The 12,972-nt window shown below is 41.3% G+C and overlaps 1 protein-coding gene and 1 long non-coding RNA gene across 5 annotated transcripts in view; one reads left to right on the top strand and one right to left on the bottom strand.

Annotated features, from left to right (window-relative positions):
• Positions 1-3,875: 3,875 nt before the first annotated feature.
• Positions 3,876-5,114, top strand: LOC122998040. 2 transcript variants are annotated; one of them, XR_006407331.1, is made up of 4 exons: positions 3,876-4,765; positions 4,827-4,846; positions 4,887-4,956; positions 5,024-5,114. It is a non-coding gene; the product is annotated as an uncharacterized LOC122998040 (long non-coding RNA). The 2 variants fall into 2 exon arrangements; XR_006407332.1 differs by having other exon boundaries at positions 4,887-4,906; positions 5,024-5,058.
• Positions 5,015-12,972, bottom strand: part of sec23a (Sec23 homolog A, coat complex II component) — a 24,274-nt gene continuing 16,316 nt past the window's right edge. For all 3 annotated transcript variants that reach the window (XM_044374572.1, XM_044374571.1, XM_044374573.1), the window contains exons 13-20: positions 11,753-11,859; positions 10,693-10,846; positions 9,500-9,577; positions 8,437-8,598; positions 8,241-8,327; positions 7,132-7,287; positions 5,314-5,379; positions 5,015-5,229 (exon numbers count right to left, since the gene is read on the bottom strand). In XM_044374572.1, the coding sequence (XP_044230507.1) occupies positions 5,140-5,229; positions 5,314-5,379; positions 7,132-7,287; positions 8,241-8,327; positions 8,437-8,598; positions 9,500-9,577; positions 10,693-10,846; positions 11,753-11,859 (900 nt within the window). In that variant the 3' untranslated portion in view covers positions 5,015-5,139. The remainder of the gene's footprint in view (positions 5,230-5,313; positions 5,380-7,131; positions 7,288-8,240; positions 8,328-8,436; positions 8,599-9,499; positions 9,578-10,692; positions 10,847-11,752; positions 11,860-12,972) is intronic.

The raw sequence follows: 12,972 nt of genomic DNA, 5'->3' as shown, positions 1-12,972 counted from the left end.
CCAGCCGCCCCCCCCCCCACCCCCCGCCCCCCCCCGCCCCCCCCCCCCGCCCTCCAGGACAGGAAGTGTGTTGTGTCTTGATACGGCGAGCTGGTTTCCTCCAGAGAAAAGCCGCCTTCTGAATCCGGATCGTGTCTCTGAGATACTGAATCTGTGTTTCAACTCTTTTTCCAACTTAAAGGACGAGTTCACAGTTTTAAACCTTCAATCAGTCATCAAATGAACATAAAGATCCTTCATAATGACCTTACAATGGAAGTGATGGAAGTTGATCTGAAGCTAATATGAAGCTTCAGCGTCCAAATGAGTCAAATCAAGTAGATATCTTTCAACGTTACAGTCTTTTTAGTGCCAAAGTTCCTCTTTTTGTTACTATACTTCCACCTGCAGCTCAACAGGGAAACACTGTCCGAGGAAACACAAAGAGGGAATTTGATGCTAAAAAGACTGTAAATGTGTCAGATATCCACTTGATATGACTAACTCAGACTGATGAAGCTGAATAGAAGCTTCACACAGACTTTTAATGACTGTGTGGTCAGGAGGAGGCTGGTCGGGTTTGTAACGTCACGTTCAGCATTTTAACATTTTTATTGTATTTTAGTGTTTTAACCCAAACTGTGATCTTTAAAACTCACCAACGGTGTTAAATCACAACAACGAGGTTAAAAACACAGTGAACAAAGTGTGAACTTGTTATTTGAACATTATATATATATATATATATATATACGAGAGTTGAAATGTTTGTTGCTCAAGAAGAAGAAGAAGAAGAAGAAGAAACACGAATCCAAATGTAAAAAGTTCTGCACACACACACATTATACACACACACACATTATACACACACACACATTATACACACACACACATCATACACACACACACACACACACACACACATTATACACACACACACATTATACACACACACATTATACACACACACACATTATACACACACACACATCATACACACACACACACACACACACACACACACACACACATTATACACACACACACATTATACACACACACATTATACACACACACACATTATACACACACACACACATCATACACACACACACACACACACACACACATTATACACACACACACACACATTATACACACACACATTATACACACACACATTATACACACACACATTATACACACACACACACATTATACACACACACATTATACACACACACATTATACACACACACACACATTATACACACACACATTATACACACACACACACATTATACACACACACATTATACACACACACACACACACATCATACACACACACACACACACATTATACACACACACACATTATACACACACACACACATTATACACACACACACACACATTATACACACACACACACACACTCAGCAGTATTGTATTTGAACAAACGCTGGAAATGTGACACACACACACACACGGTTGTTGTCACGGCAACACAGATGCTTCCTGTTTCCTGGAGGAAGTGTGTGAAGAATGGCAGGAAGGGGAGGGGGGGGGACTAATGGACCCCTGTTGTCATGGTAACACTGCAATCATGCAGCTTGGTAACCAGCCTGCAGGTGATTGGCTGCCTCCTGTCCAGGTGATCAGAGATCAATAGAAACATATTGATAACAGCTGCATCTAATAATTAACATGAATAATTAACATTAATTAACGTGAGTGTTTGTTTTCACACAAAGATCGTTTGTGAGTGAAGACGCGTCACTCTGAACCGTCGCCGCTCCACAACTGATCAGATCAATAAATGAATCTGATGCTGAGTTCATTGAAACTTTAGATGTTGGAAGTTAAACAAGAAGATTCAGATTGTATTAAATGTTATTGATCATCTTGAGTCTGTTATTAAAACTAAATATATAGAGATAATCATCATTATTGATCCGTCTGAGATTAAAGCTGCGTTTTAATAATCAAACAAAACTTATTGAATTCAAACTGAATAAAAATAAAACTTACAATAAAACTTTACACGAGTGAAACGTGTGATCAGAGTTTTTCAGTTAAACTGTTGTTGGCGGGAAATAATAGTAACAGTAACCGGCCAATGGGGATGCGGCGCTGTAAGACCCGCCCACAAGAGGTCAGAGGTCAGCACAGCAGGAAGTCAAGTTTACCTTTGAGGTCATTTTTTAGTTTCAGTTCATTTTTATTCACTTCCAATGTATTTTTGTTTGTTTGTTTGTTTGTTTGTTTGTGCTGCCGCCTGCTGGTCAGTAACGAGCTGCAGAACGAATGAACTGAATGATTCAAACATCATTTATAAATAATAAAGAAAACAGCTGCTGGTTAATAAACTCGTCAGACAACAGGAACGTTACATAAACGTTTATATTCATTCTGTTTATGGTTTGTTTGTTTGTTTATCTGTTCTTTCACCTCTCAGAGGAAATAAACTTTTAGCTTTATTGTGTTTTTATCCTCGATGGTTTAACTGTTACGTACTTCCACTGTTGTCAAATCAATCAATCAATAAGTCAGAAAAACATCATTGATCTGCATTTAAAGACTGATGAACTCTGATTGACTACAAGTAGAGAAAGTTTTAGTTTGTGTTGAACTTTAAAACCTTCAGAGAACAAACAGACTGAAATCACTGTCAGTCAAATAATATAGTGAAATAGTGACGGTGTGAAATAATGTAAACAAACATAATCAGATAAACTGAATGAAAGAAATGAATCAGCTGACTCACAAACAGACGACAGCAGCTCAGCGACAGTTTTTATTAGAAAGAATGAAAACATGTCTTCTCTCTGCACAACTTTACTGTTTTACATCAAACAAAGTGGACAAACTGTTGAAACCCTGGTGAAACAGGCGACAGAGGGAAGCTGTAGTGTGAGAATACATATGATCACATTTATTTACTGAACATAAAGAAAACTATTAAAACTATTCTGAGCTCAGCTTTCACATGCAGCTGTTTACTAAACAGATCAGATGTCTGCTCATCACATCTGTGTGCAGTCCGACACCTGCTGGTGAAAAACACTAAACACAACTACAAAATATGAACTGACGTCACAACTGCTGTTATAAACGCAGGTTTGATGTTTCTGACTGTTCCAGACGTCAACAAATGTCCATCAGAACAAGTTCATGTGTCTCATCTCTTCACCTCCAGCGTTGGGCAAGTTACCTGAAAACTCTTATTAATTACTGATGACATACTCGTTGTAGGAGTAATTACATTATTTTACTCATTACTCAGCAGAAAAAGTAACGTATTACTTTACTTATGGTGTATACAGCTGAGTGAACACACACACACACACACACACACACACACACACACACACTGCATCTTCTGTATTTAACACACTAACTAGCAGGCAGGAAACTGGAAGATTTACTGACCATCCAGCAGCTAGTGTTAGCGTTAGCGTAGCCTCAGTGATGCACACAGACCTCAGCTGCTCGCTTCACACACCTGAACTCTGAACTGAACCAGCATCAGGTGACTCCTGAATGTAGGCGTACCTGTGGCTAATGTTAGCATCAGGTGAGGCGTACCTGTGGCTAACGTTAGCATCAGGTGAGGCGTACCTGTGGCTAATGTTAGCATCAGGTGAGGCGTACCTGTGGCTAACGTTAGCATCAGGTGAGGCGTACCTGTGGCTAATGTTAGCATCAGGTGAGGCGTACCTGTGGCTAACGTTAGCATCAGGTGAGGCGTACCTGTGGCTAATGTTAGCATCAGGTGAGGCGTACCTGTGGCTAATGTTAGCATCAGGTGAGGCGTACCTGTGGCTAATGTTAGCATCAGGTGAGGCGTACCTGTGGCTAATGTTAGCATCAGGTGAGGCGTACCTGTGGCTAATGTTAGCATCAGGTGAGGCGTACCTGTGGCTAACGTTAGCATCAGGTGAGGCGTACCTGTGGCTAATGTTAGCATCAGGTGAGGCGTTTGCAGCCAGCTGAACACACAACGTCAATAATTTTTGTCCTCCTCCGGAGCGTCTGTCAGCTGACTGCAAAGATGACACTGATATCAACCCTCCATTAGTCTGGTCAGACAGCGAGCACGCCGACCCCCAGGTGTGAATGAGCGTTACTGGGATCAGTAACTGTGATCTCGTCCACTACTGTTACTGAATAAAGTAATATGTTATAAAGTTCTGCGTTACTGCCCAACACTGGTCACCTCACAACAAGAATATTCCTCACAATAATATGATCTGGACTAAACAGAAACGTGACGGATGTCTGGAACAGCAGCGAGAGTCTGATTGATCACTTTGAACAGTTTGGAATCACATGACTGTGACTCTGCACCTGTACGTGCAGGTGTGAAATGTAAACAGTCTGCTGTCTGACAGGTGAGCTGATTTCTCTTCAGGTCGTTCTGTTGTGTTTGTGAAGTGGAGATATAAAGCAGCAGGTGTCTCAGGAGTCACACAAGTGCGATGTCAACAACATGCGTCGCTATTGGACGTCGCTGTTCTGAGAAGCACTAGCAGCTGGAGGATGACTGGTTGCCAAGGTAACGGCAGGCTGTGTCAGCTTGTTGGTTGGTTGGTTTTGATGAGAAGTTAGGCAGCAAAATGCAAAATGAAAACAAACATCCTGATGACAGGTGAGGCAGCAGGTGGGGTCAGATACGGGCAGGTGGGGTCAGGTGGGGATCAGGTGGGGTCAGGTGGGGTCAGGTACGAGCAGGTGGGATCAGGTGGGATCAGGTGGGGTCAGGTGGGATCAGGTGGGGTCAGGTGGGGTCAGGTGGGGTCAGGTGGGGTCAGGTGGGGATCAGGTGGGGTCAGGTGGGGTCAGGTACGAGCAGGTGGGATCAGGTGGGATCAGGTGGGGTCAGGTGGGGTCAGGTGGGGTCAGGTGGGGTCAGGTACGAGCAGGTGGGATCAGGTGGGATCAGGTGGGGTCAGGTGGGGTCAGGTGGGATCAGGTGGGGTCAGGTGGGGTCAGGTGGGGTCAGGTGGGGTCAGGTGGGGATCAGGTGGGGGTGGGGTCAGGTGGGGTCAGGTGGGGTCAGATACAGGCAGGTGGGGTCAGGTGGGGTCAGGTGGGGTCAAATGGTGTCAGATACAGGCAGGTGGGGTCAGGCGGGGTCAGGCGGGGTCAGGCGGGGTCAGGCGGCACTGGAGACGGCGAGCTTCTTCAGGTGATCCATGAACACCTGCAGACTGACGTCGTCTGTCAGGATGGGAGCTCCAGACTCCTGCAGACAAACATGCTTCATTAATCACTCACAGGTCAAAGGTCAAGCTCAGGTTAATGCTACATGTGAGGTCAGAGGTCTCACCTGTCCCCAGGTGTACATGTTGTTGTGTGTCTGAGAGGGGTTCACTTTGGAGAGCAGGAAGCGAGCCTGGAAACATCATCATCATCATCATCAGTCTGTTTATATGTGTATATGTTGATATATAGTGTATATATAATGATGTATAGTGTATATAGTATATATATATATAATGATGTATAGTATACATATAATGATGTAGTGTATATAGTATATATATATATAATGATGTATAGTGTATATAGTATATATATATATATATATAATGATGTATAGTGTATATATAATGATGTATAGTGTATATAGTATATATATATATAATGATGTATAGTATACATATAATGATGTATAGTGTATATAGTATATATATATAATGATGTATAGTGTATATAGTATATATAATGATGTATAGTGTATATAGTATATATAATGATGTATAGTGTATATAGTATATATATATATAATGATGTAGTGTATATAGTATATATATATAATGATGTATAGTGTATATAGTATATATAATGATGTATAGTGTATATAGTATTAATAATGATGTATAGTGTATATAGTATATATATATAATGATGTATAGTGTATATAGTATATATATATATAATGATGTAGTGTATATAGTATATATATATAATGATGTATAGTGTATATAGTATATATAATGATGTATAGTGTATATAGTATATATAATGATGTATAGTGTATATAGTATATATATATAATGATGTATAGTGTATATAGTATATATATATAATGATGTAGTGTATATAGTATATATATATAATGATGTATAGTGTATATATATATATAATGATGTATAGTGTATATAGTATATATAATGATGTATAGTGTATATAGTATATATATATATAATGATGTATAGTGTATATAGTATATATAATGATGTATAGTATATATATAATGATGTAGTGTATATAGTATATATATAATGATGTATAGTGTATATAGTATATATATATAATGATGTAGTGTATATAGTATATATATATAATGATGTATAGTGTATATAGTATATATAATGATGTATAGTGTATATAGTATATATAATGATGTATAGTGTATATAGTATATATATATAATGATGTATAGTGTATATAGTATATATATATAATGATGTAGTGTATATAGTATATATATATAATGATGTATAGTGTATATAGTATATATAATGATGTATAGTGTATATAGTATATATAATGATGTATAGTGTATATAGTATATATATATATAATGATGTATAGTGTATATAGTATATATAATGATGTATAGTGTATATAGTATATATAATGATGTATAGTGTATATAGTATATATATATAATGATGTATAGTGTATATATATATATATAATGATGTATAGTGTATATAGTATATATAATGATGTATAGTGTATATAGTATATATATATATAATGATGTATAGTGTATATAGTATATATAATGATGTATAGTATATATATAATGATGTAGTGTATATAGTATATATATAATGATGTATAGTGTATATAGTATATATATATAATGATGTAGTGTATATAGTATATATATAATGATGTATAGTGTATATAGTATATATAATGATGTATAGTGTATATTGTATATATAATGATGTATAGTGTATAGTATACATATAATGATGTAGTGTATATAGTATATATATATATAATGATGTATAGTGTATAGCATATATAATGATGTATAGTATATATATAATGATGTATAGTGTATATATAATGATGTATAGTGTATAGTACATATATAATGATGTATAGCGTGTATATAGCGCTCCACCTGGCTGCCCCCGTGCTCCGTGTCGATGTATCTCGGCATGGGGAAGCGAGTGTGCAGAAGCTCCTGAGCGTCGTCCACCGGAGCCTGAAGGAGATGTCTGAAGTTCTCGTACTCAGGCATCTCCTGATAACCTGCCTTCCTCCACTGAGCCACCGTCTGACAGGGAGACAGGTGGGGAGAGAGAGACAGACAGGTGGGGAGAGAGAGACAGACAGGTGGGGAGAGAGAGACAGACAGGTGAGGAGAGAGAGACAGACAGGTGGGGAGAGAGAGACAGACAGGTGAGGAGAGAGAGACAGGAAGTATATATAGTGCACCTCTCCGTGTGTATGACATCACACAGGAAGTATATATAGTGTACCTCTCCATATGTATGACATCACACAGGAAGTATATATAGTGTACCTCTCCATATGTATGACATCACACAGGAAGTATATATAGTGTACCTCTCCATATGTATGACATCACACAGGAAGTATATATAGTGTACCTCTCCGTGTGTATGACATCACACAGGAAGTATATGTAGTGCACCTCTCCGTGTGTATGACATCACACAGGAAGTATATATAGTGCACCTCTCTGTGTGTATGACATCACACAGGAAGTATATATAGTGTACCTCTCCGTGTGTATGACATCACACAGGAAGTATATATAGTGCACCTCTCCGTGTGTATGACATCACACAGGAAGTATATATAGTGTACCTCTCTGTGTGTATGACATCACACAGGAAGTATATATAGTGTACCTCTCCGTGTGTATGACATCACACAGGAAGTATATATAGCGTACCTCTCTGTGTGTATGACATCACACAGGAAGTATATATAGCGTACCTCTCTGTGTGTATGACATCACACAGGAAGTATATATAGCGTACCTCTCTGTGTGTATGACATCACACAGGAAGTATATGTAGCGTACCTCTCTGTGTGTATGACATCACACAGGAAGTATATATAGTGTACCTCTCCGTGTGTATGACATCACACAGGAAGTATATATAGTGTACCTCTCCATATGTATGACATCACACAGGAAGTATATATAGTGTACCTCTCCATATGTATGACATCACACAGGAAGTATATATAGTGTACCTCTCCGTGGTAGATGAGGATCTGGAAGAAAGTGTCCATCAGCAGGATTCTGTCTGGCAGGATGCTGCTGCTGTCCAACAGGACCGGCTGAAACACAGACACTCTGATCAATCACTCATCAATCGTAATACAATACAGATGTGTACAGGTGTATGTCCAGGTGTGTACAGGTGAACAGCTGGCGGCGTGTGTGTACCTCAGGTGGGCCGTTGAAGGAGTAAGCGTACAGCACAGGTTGGATCATGATGAGCGCCTGCGTCAGGTCCTGTCTGTTGAACTGATGTCTGTAATATGAACTCTCATCTGGACTGTTGTTGAACACCTGGAGGAACGGAGAGCGCCGCAGGTGGAACATGAACTGAAAGAGACGTACAGGTAGAGGTGGGAGTTACGTCTTCACCTTCAAATCTCAAGTTACTGCGGTGAGAATCAAGCAAGTCAAGTCCAGTCATACAGGAAGTCTGACGATCGACCCGGTTTACACATTTAAATCAGTTAAAAGACGGTCGTCATGAAAAGTTGAGTTTTATTTTGAACAGTAATGAAAACTGTTGCAGCCTGCTTACACTTCATACATCTTATTGATATTTGACATGTTGTGCAATCAATAACAAGCCTCCTAAATGAACAATGGAGCCTGATACCTCTAAAGGGCTCTAAAGTTTGTATAACAAACAATGACATGACAGTACGAAGCCTCCGGCCGAGGCTCCCCTTCATCTACATGCAGAGTGTGTCAGTAAGGTGTCGGACCACCACCTGCCGACAGAACAGCTTCAGAGCTCCTTGTGACTGATTCTACTGGAAGGATGAACAACATTCTTCATCAAGATATTCCCTCACTGGGTGTTGATGTGGTGGTGAGAGCGCTGTAGCAGCTTGGTCCAAACCCTCCCAGAGGTGTTTACTGATGTCTTTCCCATAGATCTAAATGCAGATGTCACTGGTCACTGTTCCTGTTGAAACACCAGCCAGATGAACAGTGACTGAAGCTGCTGCCACAGAGCAGGATGTTAACTGCCTCACGGTACCACGCAGTGCATCTGTGTGGAAATATCTGCGTTATGTTTCTCCACTCATTTACTCCGATTTGTCCTTTTATTTGTCAGCCGTCTGTGTATTAAATGCTTCATCATCAGCATCTGTCTACTGTCCGCCGTGCAGCACAACACAGAACCCTCTGACGAGTCCACCTCTGCATACAGAGAGTATTATGGGATGTGTTCAGGTACAGTATAGTATTATGGGATGCGGATCACCTGAGGATAGAGGGAGAAGGTCTCGGAGAATCTGAAGGAGTTGGGATCGTCTTTGTGGTAATCTCCGAACTTCTGACACTGAGGAGACAGAGAGTTTTATTAGTATTAATGATGAGCAGCTATCAGCTCGTATCAAACCGTTTTTAAGTAAAATAATTGAAAAGCTGTTTTTCAACAACTTCTTGGAACCAAACAACCGTTTTGATATCTTCCAGTCAGACCACATCACAGCACTGATGCTCCTGTTCAGGTCTTCATGAACATCCATTTAAACACCGTCAGCGTCTCAGTATTACTGGATCTCAGTGCAACATAGAACTGGACAGACTGGGAAACTGGGTGGGACTTTCTGGCACAGTACTAAACTGGTGTGAATCCTACTTAAAGGACGGGGACTACTTTGTGTCTGTAGGTAATTACACATCTGAGCAGACTAAAATGACACATGGAGTTCCCCAAGGCTCCATTCTGAGGCCTCTTCTGTTCAACATCTACAAACTCCCACTGGTTCAGATTATGAGAAACAACTAAATATGTTACCACAGTGATGCAGATAACACACACATTTATGTAACCGTATCACCAGGGGACTCTGGTCCAGTACAAGCACTGAACAAATCAATGATTGGATGTGTCAGAATTTTATTCAATTAAACAAAGATCAAACTGAAGTCATTGTTTTTGGAGCCGAGAAAGAACGTTTAAAAGTCGATAATGTTAAAAACCACAAACCAAACCAGCCTGTTGGTTTATAAAGCACTGAATGGTCTCTGATCTGCTGCTACATTATCAACCATCCAGACTCTCAGGTGGTCTGGTTCAGGTCTGGATCAGCTCTGGATCAGCTCTGGATCAGGTCTGGATCAGGTCTGGATCAGGTCTGGATCAGGTCTGGATCAGGTCTGGTTCAGGTTTTATGCTCCACATATCTGGACAAACTCTCAGTTCTTTAAACCACAGCTGAAGATTTTCTGTTTGTCTTTATTGAATCAAATAATTACTCATTTCTTCATTTCTTGTAACTTTTATTCTATTTGAGCTTCTTTTTATTCTCTTTAATGATGATTTTTAATTGTATTTAAATGTTTTTGTGCCTTGTTGCTGAAACCTGCTGTGTAAATAAACTCGCCTATTGATGACACAGACAAACGTTGAGCAGCGGGGATCGAACCCGTGACCTCTGCATGACTCACCAGTCTGATGAGCTGTCTGTCCAACCATCTGAGGACATCAGGCCCCTCCTCCGTCTCCGCCCGGTACACCGCCAGCCTCGCCATGAGGATGGCTGCCGCCTCCTGATCGAAGGACGCCGCGATGCTCTGGATCTGAGTCTGAGCGTCTGCCCAGCTAAGAGGGGGGGATGACATCACACCTCTGACATCACAGACATGTTTTACTTCTGTCTAATAATGTGTGTTTAAACACATCAGGTGGTCCGTTGGAGGCGTCATTAAGATAATCATGATAAATACCTGAGTCAGGTCCTGTACAGGTGTGAGTGTGTGTGTGTGTGTGTGTGTGTGTAGGTGTGTGTGTGTGTGTGTGTATGTGTGTGTGTGTGTGTATGTGTGTGTGTGTGTGTGTGTGTGTGTGTGTGTGTGTGTATGTGTGTGTGTGTGTGTGTGTGTGTGTGTGTGTGTGTATGTGTGTGTGTGTGTGTGTGTGTGTGTGTGTGTGTGTATGTGTGTGTGTGTGTGTATGTGTGTGTGTGTGTGTGTGTGTGTGTGTGTGTGTGTGTGTGTGTGTGTATGTGTGTGTGTGTGTGTGTAGGTGTGTATGTGTGTGTAGGTGTGTATGTGTGTGTGTGTGTGTGTGTGTGTGTGTGTGTGTGTGTATGTGTGTGTGTGTGTGTGTGTGTGTGTGTGTGTGTGTGTGTGTGTGTGTGTGTGTATGTGTGTGTGAGTGTGTGTGTGTGTGTGTGTGTGTGTGTGTGTGTGTGTGTATGTGTGTGTGTGTGTGTGTGTGTGTATGTGTGTGTGTGTGTGTGTGTGTGTGTGTGTGTGTGTGTGTGTGAGTGTGTGTGTGTGTGTGTGTGTGTGTGTGTGTGTGTGTGTGTATGTGTGTGTGTGTGTGTGTGTGTGTATGTGTGTGTGTGTGTGTAGGTGTGTGTATGTGTGTGTGTGTGTGTGTGTGTGTGTGTGTGTGTGTAGGTGTGTGTGTGTGTGTGTGTGTATGTGTGTGTGTGTGTGTGTGTGTAGGTGTGTGTGTGTGTGTGTGTGTGTGTGTGTGTGTGTGTGTGTGTGTGTGTCTTACTTCCGGGCGGTGGTGGTCACTCGGATGCGTCTCTGTCCTGATGAGTGTTGGTACTGAGTGACAAACTGCAGAGCTCCTCGGCCGCCCTGAGGGATCGGAGCGTTGTGCTGCAAAACAGAAACAGCGTTTTATAGACGAGCTGCGGATCAATAATCATATTCTGCTCATGTCCAGCTCTATATTTATATTCTGGGGCTTTACTGGAATAAAACCTGCTTATTGATCTTCTACTGGTCCTTTACGCAGCCCCTCAGTTCAGCCTCTGTCTCTAACAGGCCGTTTTAGCTCCTGTCTCTTTAAAGCCCCGCCTCCTGATGAGCCCGCTCTGTTCTGATTGGTCAGCTTCAGGAAGCTTGCTCCGGCTCCGGAGGCTACGTAAACAAACTGTGGTATACTAACCTTAGCAACAACCTTAGCAACCAAGGCTACAGAACGGACGGCTGCGTATGGACACGTGTGACGAGTCGGCGTATTATTAGAACGAACGTCGTTCACATCAGGAGCTCAAACCGAAAACAGCGAGCAACGGCGCTCGCGTCGGGCCTCGCTGTTAACCTGCCGCCTGTCTGAGCGTCGTCCATCGCCAGATCACCAGTCAGTGCACAGATTTGATGCTCGGTATCATGTTTGTATCACGTCAAACTGACAGCTGGTGTCCGTTTCAAACACAGACAGACTGTCACTACTGTCTGATGCAGCTTCACACACCTGCATTTATTTATTTATTTATTTATTTATTTATTTATTTATTTATGGGTACAGGGGCCATGCAAGGTCCCAGCCTGTCAGAGGGAATCCAACCGTTCACACACTGACGGCGCAGCCATCAGGAGCAACTCGGGGTTCAGTATCTTGCCCAAAGACACTTCGACATGCAGACCGGAGGAGCCGGGAATCGAACCGCCGATCTTCTGATTACTGGACGACCCGCTCTACCTCCACAGCCACCACATGATTTCTACTGTTCAGTAACTTGCAACATAGTCTTAAAACCCAACATGAAAAAAAAAAGTGATATATTTATGCCATATTGACCACCTGTAGGTCGACGCCCTGACTTCTGACTTGCAGGCAACATTTCTGCAGACGTTTACATTAAGTTTCTTTGATCATGTTTAACATCCGACATTAGAACAGGATATAAATAACAAAAGCAGAATATGAACCCTTGATACCCATGATACATGATCAATTAGATTATTATTTGATGCTGCACATCT

This window comes from Thunnus albacares, chromosome 15 (genome assembly GCF_914725855.1).
Source record: "Thunnus albacares chromosome 15, fThuAlb1.1, whole genome shotgun sequence".
In the NCBI taxonomy this organism is placed as follows: Eukaryota; Metazoa; Chordata; class Actinopteri; order Scombriformes; family Scombridae; genus Thunnus; species Thunnus albacares.
The sequence above is the reverse complement of the archived record's forward strand: the minus strand, read 5'-3'. Positions and strand labels throughout refer to the sequence as shown.